Genomic DNA, 12,633 nt, shown 5'->3' with positions numbered 1-12,633 from the left:
TAGCCACATTATTTTTTCAATCACTTATTCAACAGATAGTTCTTGGTTTGTAAATCTATTCCAAGCACTTGCATAGCATTATGAAGACAGTGGTGCACACCACAGCTGGAACCTGCCCTCTTTGAGTCTGTAGAAGATGATTCTTGCATCCACAGGTCATGGATACAACGGGCTGATTCCATGGGAGGCAGTAGTTTATTCAGCATAGTGTAGACACACATCTTGTTAACCTATGGCTGTGTCTTTTCATTTTCATCTAGCAGTGTTGGCATCAAGAAGGCAGCAGATGCCCGAGGCTCTTATCTTTCCAATCCCTCTTTCTTCTCCAAGGCAGGTAGTTACAAGTACCAAATAAGTTTCTATTCTCACTGTGGGGTTTTTTGGTTTAAAACTGTTTATTGATCAATAAAAAAAAATAGGAAATCACAAAGTCATTGCCTGGGGAAGCTGTACTAGTAATTTTACAGCAGGCTAGATAGTAAGGAAAGATTACAAATGTTAGCAGGCGGGAGACCCAGCTCTTGCAGAAAACAAGTCAATCCTGACAGAAATCCAACCTACATCAATGACCTTGGAGAGCCTGCACAAGGTCAATGCCTACACAAGGTCAATGCCTACACAAGGTCAGTGCCTGCACATGGTCAATGCCTGCACATGGTCAATGCCTGCACATGGCCAATGCCTGCACATGGTCAATGCCTGCACATGGTCAATGCCTTCACATGGCCAATGACTGTACAAGGTCAATGCCTGCACATGGTCAATTCCTGCACATAGTCAATGGCACAATGAGGACATCATAGTGGTTCTAGTACCCACTGTTTACTAGCTATAGGGAGAAGTGGACAGATATCAGATGTACTTCCCTATGTTTAAAGTAATATACTGTAAGCAACTGACTTGACTCTTTAAAGAAATGCAAAGGAGGATGTACACAGGATTTAAGATAACATTTTGAAACCGATTTTGAAGTTGGTTTTTAAAATAGGACCATCACTAGGACGTACTATTGCCACTGTAACTCTTTATATTAATAACTCTGACTCACCCATTTTGTATGCTCAAAGACATAGATTGTGTAGCTGAAGTTTTCCTGGTTACTAAGAACATTCTTTCATTCTTTCAGCCATCCTTTCTTCCATCTGTTCACCAGGACTACTGCGAGTGTGAGCACCCAGAGGACTGTCACTGCCTTTGTCTTTATTTCTAACAATGACCTTAACCTCATGGAAGAACATTCATTCAAATGTACCATTTCCTTCACCCATTCACTTAGCTTTGTTTCCCTTAAACTTCTCTATATCCATCAGCCAGACCTACCTAAAATAACTGGACCAGAGATACCCAGTACCCTCTCCAGTCTACATGTACCCTTACCTACATCCTTTTTCACTATGACTTTGTTAGGCAATATGTTCTGGTCTTAAACAATCATCCAACCATCAGTTGTGATATAAAGATTACCAAAGATGGACCTAAAGAGAAGACTCTTTAAGAGTAAGAGCACTGGCTACCCTTCCAGAGGACGCAGGTTTGATTCCCAGCAGCCACATGGTGACTCACAACCATCTGTAAGTCCAGTTACAGGGGATCCAATGCTCTCTTCTGACCTCCACAGGCACCAAGCACACACATGGTACACAGACATACATTCAGGCAAAACACCCATACACATAAAACAAAATATTTTTTAATGTTTAAATAGGATTTGCCAAAAATGTCATTGTTGTGTGAATATAATGTATCTTCACCTGCTTTATGATCTTTTGTAGTCATTGTGCTTTATCGGAACTTTAATGATGTGACTCATAGTATTTCCTTCCTGGGTGATGATTGAGAAGCTAATAAACTCAAATCATCCTTGGCACAGCAACAGTAGCAGATCTGTGCTGCTTTATGGGATTCTGATTTTTACTTTTTTTTATAACAGCATGTGCTTAATGTCTATGTCTCTACAATTGTGTGTCTGTGTCTGTGTGTGTGTGTGTGTGTGTGTGTGTGTGTGTGTATGTAAGTTTGGAAACCACATCACACGCAGCTAATCTGGAAAATGACACAGAAATGAAATCAAGAAATCCCAATCACATCAATAAGTCTCACAAGGGGGTCAGCTCCAAGTTCCTGAGGAGCATGTGTTTTGCCTGGAAGCATAACAAGAAAGGCCTGAAGAAGATGCAGGAAACAATGTGAAAGCAATGAGTGAAGGTGCAGAGGTCATCAAGGCCCTTGTGATGACCAAGGCAATTAAATCCAAAATGCCAAAGGGCCCCAACTGTAAGCTTTGCTGACTTGCTTTCACAGCACGGCCCACCCTAACATCGGGAAGCAGTTTTGTAGCTACATGGTCAAGGGTTGCCAGCTCAGACCACCAAAATTCAAGGCCCAAATCAAGACTGAGGCTACAGCTACAGTTCAGTTCCAGGCTCCTGCTCCAGCTCAGGCTCCCAAAGGTGCCCAGACTCCTGTCAAGGCACCATAGCAAAGGCTTTTATCTGCCAATGTAAAGACATACAGATTGGTGTGGCACACTCACACACTATTTAGAGATAAGTGGTGTCCTGTGATGTTTCTACAAATAAAGTAGAGGTTAGGGTGGGAGAGACATAAAGTAGTTGAATAGAATGTAAAAGAAAGACCTAGCTACACATTGTCTATAGGAAACACACTTTACTGTTGTTATTTGTTTCTTTTGCTGGGAGTGGGGGCCACCATCCAGCTCCCAAATAAACTCACCACATAGAGGCTTATTCTTTATTATGAATACACAGCCTTAGCTGGGCTTGTCTCTTGCCAGCTTTTCTTGATGTATCCCACCTAACTTTTGCCTCTGGGCTTTTCCCGTTCTCTTACTTCTGTAAATCTTACTCTTACTCTGTAGCTTGCTCTTTAGCTGGGTGGCTGACCCCTGGAGTCCTCCTCCTTCTCTCTCATTCCTAGATCTTCCTCCCAGATTTCTCCTTCTATATATTCTCTCTGCCTGCCAGCCACACCTATCTTTCTCCTGTCTTACTATTGGCTGTTCAGTTCTTTATTAGACCATCAGGTGTGTTAGACAGGCACAGTAACACAGATCCACAGAGTTAAACAAATGCAACATAAACAAAAGTAACACACCTTAAAATAATATTCCCCAACACTTCAGCTTTAAAGAAACATATAGGCTGAAAGAGACACAAGGGGAAAAGATGTTCCACATAATGGTAATCAGAAGAAAAGTTGGGGTAGTTATACTTACCTCAAGTAAAAAAAAAAAAATCAAACCAAAACTATCACAAGAGACAAAGAAGGAACTTCTATAGTGATTTATCGTCTACCTTGAATATGTATCAATTATTATTAGCACCAACAGGGGGCATAAAAACACAAAGCAAGCCTTGATAGAACTGAAGGAAGAATAGACATCAAAATAATAACAGTAGTACTTCAACTCCCACTTTCAATAATGGTTATAACATGCTTTAGAGATCATCTTTTTAAAAAAGGACCTGAACAGCCCTATAGACAATGAACTTAACAGATATGTACACATTCCACCAAGCAACAGCAGAATACAACACATTCTCCTAACTCACTCACTGAGCATACTTCAGGACAGACCATGTATCAGGTCACAAAACAAGTGTTATAGAAGATGGAGCTCATTCCAAGTATCTTTACTGATCATAACAGAGTGAAACTAGAAACCAACAGCCAAAGAAAACTGGAAATTTTACAAACATGTATGAATTCAACAACACATTTGAGAACAACCACTGGGTCAGAGGAGAAATAAAAATTAAATGAGAAAATGCATGGAGACCAATGAAAATGAAAACACATCATTAAAAACCACAGGTACACCAAGAGCAGTAAGAAGAAGTTTATTGCAATAACTGCCTACACACATGAACATGTTTACACATACTCTTTCCCCACCCCCTCTCTCTCATACATTGACCCAAGCAACCTAACAATACACTTAAGGAAAAAATTTTTAAAGAGAAGAGCAAACTAAGCCTAAAGTTATCAGGGAAAAAAAGAAATTATAGACAGAAATTAACAAAACAATAGAAAAAAGAACAGTGAACTTAAAGGTTTTTTTGGAAAGATACATAAAATTGACAAATATTCAACTAAACTAAGAGAATCAAATGAAGCCCAGAAAGAAGACATTACACTTGATATAAATAGGATCATAAAAGAATAAGACTATGAGCAAATAAATGGCATCACACAGGATAGCCTAAAAGAAACTCAAGAGGAAAAAAAGTTATAAACTCATTGTATAAGGTCAGCACGACCCTGTTATAAAAGGCTGATGAAGACTACAGCAGACTTCTGGGTAGGTGGCAGATAGGGACTGCCTGTGTATGAGCTGGTAAAAGAGAGAGTCCGAATTTTAAAAAGTAGACTCTATTCCAAAATGAGAAATGGAGAAAGAGCTTCCACAGAAAGAAATCCACAAAGTGAGAGAATGCTAGAAAGCATCAGAACGAGGAAGAGGGTAGAACATGATGCAGAGGAACTTCAGTGGCACAGCTCCCTGAAGGGGAAGAGGAAACTAATTGCTTCTAAGGGGAAAACCAGGCAGTCCTATGCTCAGGACAGGCCCACAACCCTAATGAGTCTCAAATCCAATTTGGGCTTTTGTAAGACAGCATCTCCTCCAGCACTATATGTCAAGCTCTATGACTCAGAGGACAGATGAGTGTCATCCTGAGAGAAAATCTATTGCCTAAAACTGAAGTATCCTGGAAGCCTAAGATCAGGAAACATTCTCAAGTCAGGGAGTCTCAGCTCAGCTTGCCACACCCCCACAGTGAGGGAAGTCCCAGAAAGGCAGTTGTACAGAGTAAAAAATTGAAGAAGAGCAGATGCCACTGTCCCCTGTTGCCACTTCCTACAGCCATGGTCAACTCCACCATGTTCTTCAACATCTCAGCTGATGGCCAGCCCTGGAGCCGTGTCTCCTTCGAGCTGCTTGCAGACAAAGTTCCAAAGACAGCAGAAAACTTTGCTGTGGGATGGTCTGTATGTCAAATTACTCTGATTGGTCAATAACTAAAACACTGATTGGCTAGTGGCTAGGCAGGAAGTATAGGCGGGACTAACAGAGAGGAGAAAAGAAAGAACAGGGAGGTGGAAGGAGTCACTGCCAGTCGCCGCCATGACAAGCAGCATGTGAAGATGCCGGTAAGCCAGGAGCTAAGTGGCAAGGTATAGATTCATGGAAATGGATTAATTTAAGCTGTGAGAACAGTTAGCAAGAAGCCTGCCACAGCCATACAGTTTGTAAGCAATATAAGTCTCTGTGTTTACTTGGTTGGGTCTGAGCCTCTGTGGGACTGGCAGGTGACAAGGATTTGTCCTGACTGTAAGCAAGGCAGAAAAACTCTAGTTACAATCCTTCTTTCATGTGCCAGAGTGGTGATTTCACACACCATAATGGCACTGGCAGCAGGTCCATCTATAAGGAGAAATTTGAGGATGAGAATTTCATCCTGAAGCATACAGGTCTTGGCATCTTGTCCATGGAAGATGCTGGCCAAACACAAATGGTTCCCAGGTGTTTTAGCTGCAATGCCAAAACGGAGTGGCTGGATGGCAAACACGTGGTCTTTGGGAAGGTGAAAGATGGCATGAGCATCATAGAAGCCATGGAGCATTTTGGGTACGGGAAGGGCAAGACCAGCAACATCACCACTTCCAACTGTGGACAACTCTAATTCTTTTGACCCATGAGCATCTTACCCATCAGACCATTCCTTCTGTAGTTCAGGAGAATGACCCCACTCCATCTACCTGCAATACCCTATCATCTCTATTCTCACCGAAGTTCCATTTTTTCCTCATCCCCCTCCATATCTAGCTGGATTACAGAGTTAAGTTTATGAGTATGACTAAAAGCTAAATAAGAAAAGAAATTGAAGAAGCAATGAGGAGATGGAAATATCTCCCATCTTTGTAGATTGGTAGAATTAATATTGTAAAAATGCTAAATCACATAAAGAATTGACAATTCAATGTAATCACCACCAAAATCCCAATGACATTCTTCACAGACCTAGAAAAAGAAAATGCATATAGAAGCACAAAAGACTCTAAAAAGCCAAAGCAATTCATAGCAAAAAGCAATTCTAGAAGTATCGTAATACCTAACCTCAAATTACACACAGAATCATAGTAACAAAAACAGATGGCACGAACATGAAAACAGAACCACAGGCCAATGAAAGAGAATGGAGGACCCAGAAATAGACCCACACAGCAACCAAATTTTTGACAAAGCTGGGAAAACATACGCTGGAGAAAATATGGCCTCTAAAACAAATGTAGATGAATGCAATGAGATCCATATCTCTCACCTTGGAAAAAAAAACAATTAAAGTGGACCAATGATTTTAATGTAAGAGTTGAAACTTTAAAAATGTTAGAGGAAAACATAGGGAAACCATTTCAACATTCAAGCATAATCAAATCCCCCACAGCACCATAAATTCTATTATATGAAACTAATATACTTCTACACTACAAAATAAGAAAACACCAGAGTGAAGACAGCTTATAGAATAGAGAAGGTCTTTGCAAAGTATACATCAGACAGTGGTGTGATATCTAAGATATACAAATAACTGCTAAGTTGAAACACAAAAAAAAAAGTAAAATCATCTGATCAATAAATGGGCTAAAAAATGAGTAAATAGTTCTTGACAGGAAAAGTACAAATGACCAATACATACTTAGAAAAGTGTTCAACATCCTTAGCCTTTGGGGAAATGCATACTAAAACTGTTTTGAGATTCCATCTCTCCCCAGGCAGAATCCCTATTGTCAAGAAAGCAATGACCAAAAATGTGAAAGGAGGAAAAAGGAACCCTATTCATTTCTGGCTGGTAAGAGTACAAACTTCCATGGCTACTGTGGAAACCAGTATGGAGGACCCTCAACAAACTGAAAATTGACCTAGAAAGGGCCCAATCATACCACTTTGGAATGTAGATCTAAAGAATCTTCATCAATATCCTATAGAGATATTTGCATTCCTATGTTTATTGCTGTGCTAGTCACAATAGTCAGGAAATGGAATCAGTCTAGGTGTCCATCAACGGATGGCTGGATAAAGAAAGTGTAGTAGGGATGGAGAGATGGCTCAGAGGTTTAGAGCACTGACTGCTTCTCCAGAGGTCCTGAGTTCAATTCCCAGCAACCACTTGGTGGCTCACAACCATCTGCAATGAGATCTGGTGCCCTCTTCTGGCATGCAGTACACTGTATTCATATTAAATAAATTTTTTAAATAATAAAATATAGTAATATACACAATGCATCTATAAAGAAAAATGAAATCATAAAAATTTATGTAGAAAAATGGATGCAACTAGAAATCACTATGTTAAGTGTATAAGCCATACTCAGAAAAACAAATTTTTTCTTGCATATGTGAGATCCAAAATTTTATTTGTATATGTATTTATACATGTGGGAGTCCTAACACTAGAAAGGGGATCACAGAAAGGGAGGAGGAGACGTTAAAAGAAGGAGAAAATAGAGATGGTAATGGAATATAAGTAATACAATGTCTAACTGAGAAAATAAAGGGAGTCAGCTACAGCAGGGAAGGGGGAATAGAAAAGGGCAGTGGTGGAGACGACCAAATGAAGACGGAGTACAATGACACCATGTATAAAGTTGCCATGATGATGCCCACCACTTTATAAGAGAATCTAAAAAAAAATAAAAATAAATTTTAAAAAAAACAACAACAACTTAAAAAAAAACCTTAAAAGATACCACAGGCTAAAATTCCTAATAAATATAGATGCAAAAAAATCCTCAACAAAATGCTCATAAACCAAATCCAATAGCACACTAATAGAAGCATACACTGTTATCAAGTGGGATTTATCCTTGGAATACAGATAAAATTTTCATAAAAATGAAAAATAACATGACTCTTCAAACTGATGTGAGACAAGTACAAAATGCAACATAAAGACTTCCATTTCAAAAGCTCAACAAACCAGAAACTGGAAGTATCTCAGTGCAACAGAAGTCGATACATGAAGACCCCACAACCAACAATAATGCCCTATGCGGGAGAACTAAAAATATTTTCCCTAAGATCAGGAGCAAGGCGAGGACACCACTTTTTCAACTTTTATTCAATGTAGTAGTAGAAGTCTAGCCTCAGCAATTGAGCAAGAAAAGGAAACAAATGAACATCTGCTGTGGATATTGCTCTATATAAATAAAACACTGATGGCCAGTGACCAGGCAGGAAGTAGGGTTGCCAGGCAGGAAGTAGGTGGGACAAGGAGAGAGGAGAATTCTGGGAAGCGGAAGGCTGAGGAGAGAGACACTGCGGCCACCGCCAGGACAAGCAGCATGTAAAGACTCTGGTAAGCCACCAGCCATGTGGCAAGGTATAGATTTATAGAAATGGGTTAATTTAAGATAAAAGAACAGTTAGCAAGAAGCCTGCCACGGCCATATAGTTTATAAGTGATATAAGTGTCTGAGTGATTATTTTATAAGTGGATTGTGGGACTGCGGGGCTTGGGGAACCTGGAGAGAAGTCCTACAACAACAAACATCCAAATTGGAAAAGAAATAAAGTGCTTCTGTTGACAGTCATGAGAGTCATTAAATATAGAAAGACCCCAACTTAAAAATATCATGATGCAGCCAACCATGGTGGTGCACACTTGTAATCCTAACAGTTAAGAGACCAAAGCAAAGGGTCACAAATTCAAAGCCAACCCAGACTACATGGGAAGGCTCTCTCAAAAAAGAAAAGGAGAAGGAGAAAGAGAGGGTGCTAGAAGAATTGATCAGTTAGAACTAAAAATATGATTTAATGAAGCTGCTAGACATGAAAATCAACATGCAAGAACTATATTTCAATGCACTAACAATGTACCTGAACAGGAAACCAAGAAAGTCCCATATCATCATCAAAAGGAATACAACACTTAAGAATACACTTAACTAAGAGGCAGGATACTTGTATAGTGAAAACTACAAACCACAAATGATGAAAAAAGATGCAGACAGAAAGCATCCCACCACACACGTTGGCAACAGCTATGAGTAGGAATAAGGAGAATGGTTGTCAAGAGAGCCTTCTCATAGGGAAACATGTGACTTTATATGAGTTCCCCACACATATGCAAGCTCTCTTCTCACATGCCTTACCCTGCCATTCCTACAAAAGACAACACAAAAATGTAACAGAAAATTGTCCTTTGACCAGTATGCCCTTCAGTAAAGAAACAGATCTTTAAAATATGGGTATATCCAGAAGAATGTCATTCTGCACTAAAACTGAGTAATATATTGACTCATGGTGCAGAAATCTATATAGGACTAAGGAGATGGCTCATGAGTAAAGTGCCCATCAAAAAAAAAAAAAAAAAAAAAAACAGCAGGACTGGAGTCGGGATCCCTAGAAGCCATGTAAATGGCAGAGGCAGACAGGCATGGAACCCATCTGTAATGTCAGTTCCCAAGAGGCAGAGATGGGATCTTCGAAGCAAGCTGAGCAGCTGAACTGGTGAACTCTGGATACAACTGAGAGACTCTGCCTCAGTAAATATGGAGAACAATGGCAGAAAGCACCAGATGTCAACTTCTGGCCTTCGCACATGTGTCCATGCACATTACACACACACGCACACACACAGGGTGGGAGGAGATCTAAATATGGATTACTGAGAGAAACTAATTTACAAAGGCTACCTAATATATGGCTGCAACTCCATGACATTCTAGAAAAGGCAAAACTGCACAGTAAAAAGGTCAGGAGTTGTGAGACAGGGGAGGAAGAAGGGGATAAACAGGCAAAACAGAGAGGATGTGTGTAGCTACTTTCAGTATGCTTAATGTGGGTTACCTGTCATTATAAATCTGCCGTGGATTTGACCAAGAGTGGACCATAATGTAAAGTACGAAGTAGGGGGGAACAATGATGTGTCAATGTAGGTTCATCTATTGCAAGAAATGTACCACTGAAGGGATGCTGCTGGTGCAGAGGGGAAGGGGAGGAGGGGGTGTCTAGGATACCTCTGTGTCTTCTTTACCATTTTTCTATGAAACAAAAACTGTCTTATTAAAAAAAATGTTTTTCTCAAACTCCGATTAAAAATGATGACATCGAGCCGGGCGGTGGTGGTGCATGCCTTTAATCCCAGCACTTGGAAGGCAGAGCTAGGCAGATCTCTGTGAGTTTGAGGCCAGCCTGGTCTACAGAGCATCAAAACTACACAAGAGAAAACCTGTCTCAAAAAAAACAAAATGATGAAATCATTCCCATTCTGATGCTTTTGACTACAGCTACTGTTGATGAATTCTGGTCAAAGAACAAAAGAGTCTCACAAGAAATTGGAAAAACACATAAAACTAAGGAAACACCTCTACCAGATTCCTGTGTGGTTCTAGGTGTGTGGCACAAGGCCCAGAGCCAACAGTGAAGTTCACCATCCTCTGAACAGTGATAGTCACCTTGTTCTCACTACTTCATTCCACAGACTCCCATGACTCCAGTCACAGAACTGAGTTACAGGGAGGTTTTAAGGATGCAGTCCCTTTTTGTCAATTACTGTTGTGGTACACGAGGAAGAATCTTCTCAAAGCATAACCATAGTTTTCAGCTTGCTGTCTTCCTTTCTCTTTACAGATCCCAAGCAGTGGGTGCTCAGAGGATGATAGTGATTTGTGTGTGGTCACATAGCCTGCTGGAGACAGTCTGAGAATGATCACTGCAATCTCTTGATGCATCTGTCCTGGAACTTCCCATGAAACACATCTGGATCTGGTAGGCAACAGCAAATATTACCCACTCATAATGCCTAAAGAATGCCACTCTCAGGGCTGGAGAAATGGCTCAGAGGTTAAAAGCATTGGCTGTTCTTCCAGAGGTCCTAAGTTCAATTCCCAGCAGCCACATGGTGACTTACAACCATCTATAATGAGATCTGGTGCCGTCTTCTGGCATGCAGGCAGAACACTATGTACACAATAAATAAATCTTTTTTTAAAAAAAAAAAGTATAACACGTTAAAAGAAGAAGGAAGAAGATGAAGAAGACGAAGACGAAGACGAAGACGAAGACGAAGACGAAGACGAAGACGAAGACGAAGAAGAAGAAGAAGAAGAAGAAGAAGAAGAAGAAGACGAAGAAGAAGAAGAAGAATCCCACTCTCCAAAAAGCAGCCTTCCAACTCCACTAGGCATTGATTTCTATTTCATGATTTACAAGAGTGAACTTTTTTCTTCCCCTTCATTATAGAAGCACTGGGTTGAGGAGTGGAAGGCTGATTTGAGGTCTCCACCTTTATAATTAAGTCCTAGTCTTGAACTGAGACCTCTTCGTGAAGGCAGCTCCGTTGCCCACAGCAAGAAGATGGCTTTTCAGTTTGTGTCCTTTTGTGTTTTTTACCTGAAGTCTTGAGCATCTCCTACAAAGAAAATTTTAATATAATTGGTTTCAGAGCATCCAGGAGCCTTTTAATTACCCTCTGAAAGATGCTTAGACAACAGCTTGCTATTAGGTTAAACAGTGTCAGCATCTGTACTGCAAACACTCACGGGCTTATTACAGTTTGCCAATCAACATTGGTTTTCAAATGTTTTCTACAAAGAACCTTCTCTGCACACATCTCTCCAGCCCAGTGGACAAAGTCCATCATGCCAACTGCAACACCATCTTCTCCCCTCCTTATTCCCCATCAGTGCTGGAACCTGGAAAACTCAGGCAGCATCATAAAACTGTAGAGCACCTTGTTATCACTCAAGAGCCAATTATGCATTGATTATACAGCCAGTTCCCCAGGCAGACCCTTTCCTCTGTTCTGGAATCTCATGCCTGGTCATTTTATTGCTCGTTAGCCCCTTTTCCAGAGAGTGGGCAAGGGAAATAACAGAGGATGGACTTCAAACTCATCCATTTGCTCCCTGTTACCTGCTCTGGTTACAAGTTTACTGAGGAAGTGGGCTAAAATTATTAACTAACATGAAGTTTGAAGACTGCCTCTGAAGCTCATTTGTTCAAACTCATCTTTCCTCCTGAAGTCATCTATAGAATGCAATGCACTGGCCATGGGATTAGGCTAAGACAGTCACCATGGTCATGTCGGCCAATAATTGAAGAAGGCTGACATTGCAAGAGTCAGTATTACATGAAAAAAGTAAAAAGAGAACTACCATAGGACACAGCTATACTATTCTTGGCATGTGCCCAAAGGACTCTGTAACCTGCCACAGAGATATTTGCACATCTGTGTTTATTGCTGCTCTATTCACAATAGCAAGAAGATGGAACCAACCTAAATGCCCATCAACAGATGAATAGATAATAAAAGTGTGGCACATATACACAATGGAATTTTAATCAGCTGTTGAGAAAAAATAAAATTATGGGGCTGGAGAGATGGTTCAGTAGTTAAATTCACATACTGCTTTTGCAGAGGACCCAAATTCAGTCCCCAGTATCCATGTTGGGCAGCTTATAACCACCTATAACTTCAGAGGGTCCTCCAGCCTCTGAGGGCACCTATAAACAAACACACACCCACACAGACACATACATACTCCCACAGACATATATACTCACACAGACACATATACACAGAGAGAAAAAGACATACACACACAAAA

General features: G+C 40.4%; 1 protein-coding gene across 1 annotated transcript; it reads left to right on the top strand.

The window, feature by feature from the left end:
- Nucleotides 1-4,887: 4,887 nt before the first annotated feature.
- On the top strand, nt 4,888-5,705 carry LOC114693539 (peptidyl-prolyl cis-trans isomerase A-like). The gene is made up of 2 exons (XM_037208239.1): nt 4,888-5,010; nt 5,403-5,705. Exons 1-2 carry the CDS (start codon nt 4,888-4,890, stop codon nt 5,703-5,705), a joined length of 426 nt encoding a protein of 141 aa, XP_037064134.1.
- Nucleotides 5,706-12,633: the final 6,928 nt, after the last annotated feature.

Source organism: Peromyscus leucopus, chromosome 7 (assembly GCF_004664715.2).
Source record: "Peromyscus leucopus breed LL Stock chromosome 7, UCI_PerLeu_2.1, whole genome shotgun sequence".
NCBI lineage: Eukaryota > Metazoa > Chordata > Mammalia > Rodentia > Cricetidae > Peromyscus > Peromyscus leucopus.
This window is presented reverse-complemented; position numbering and strand designations above follow the sequence as displayed.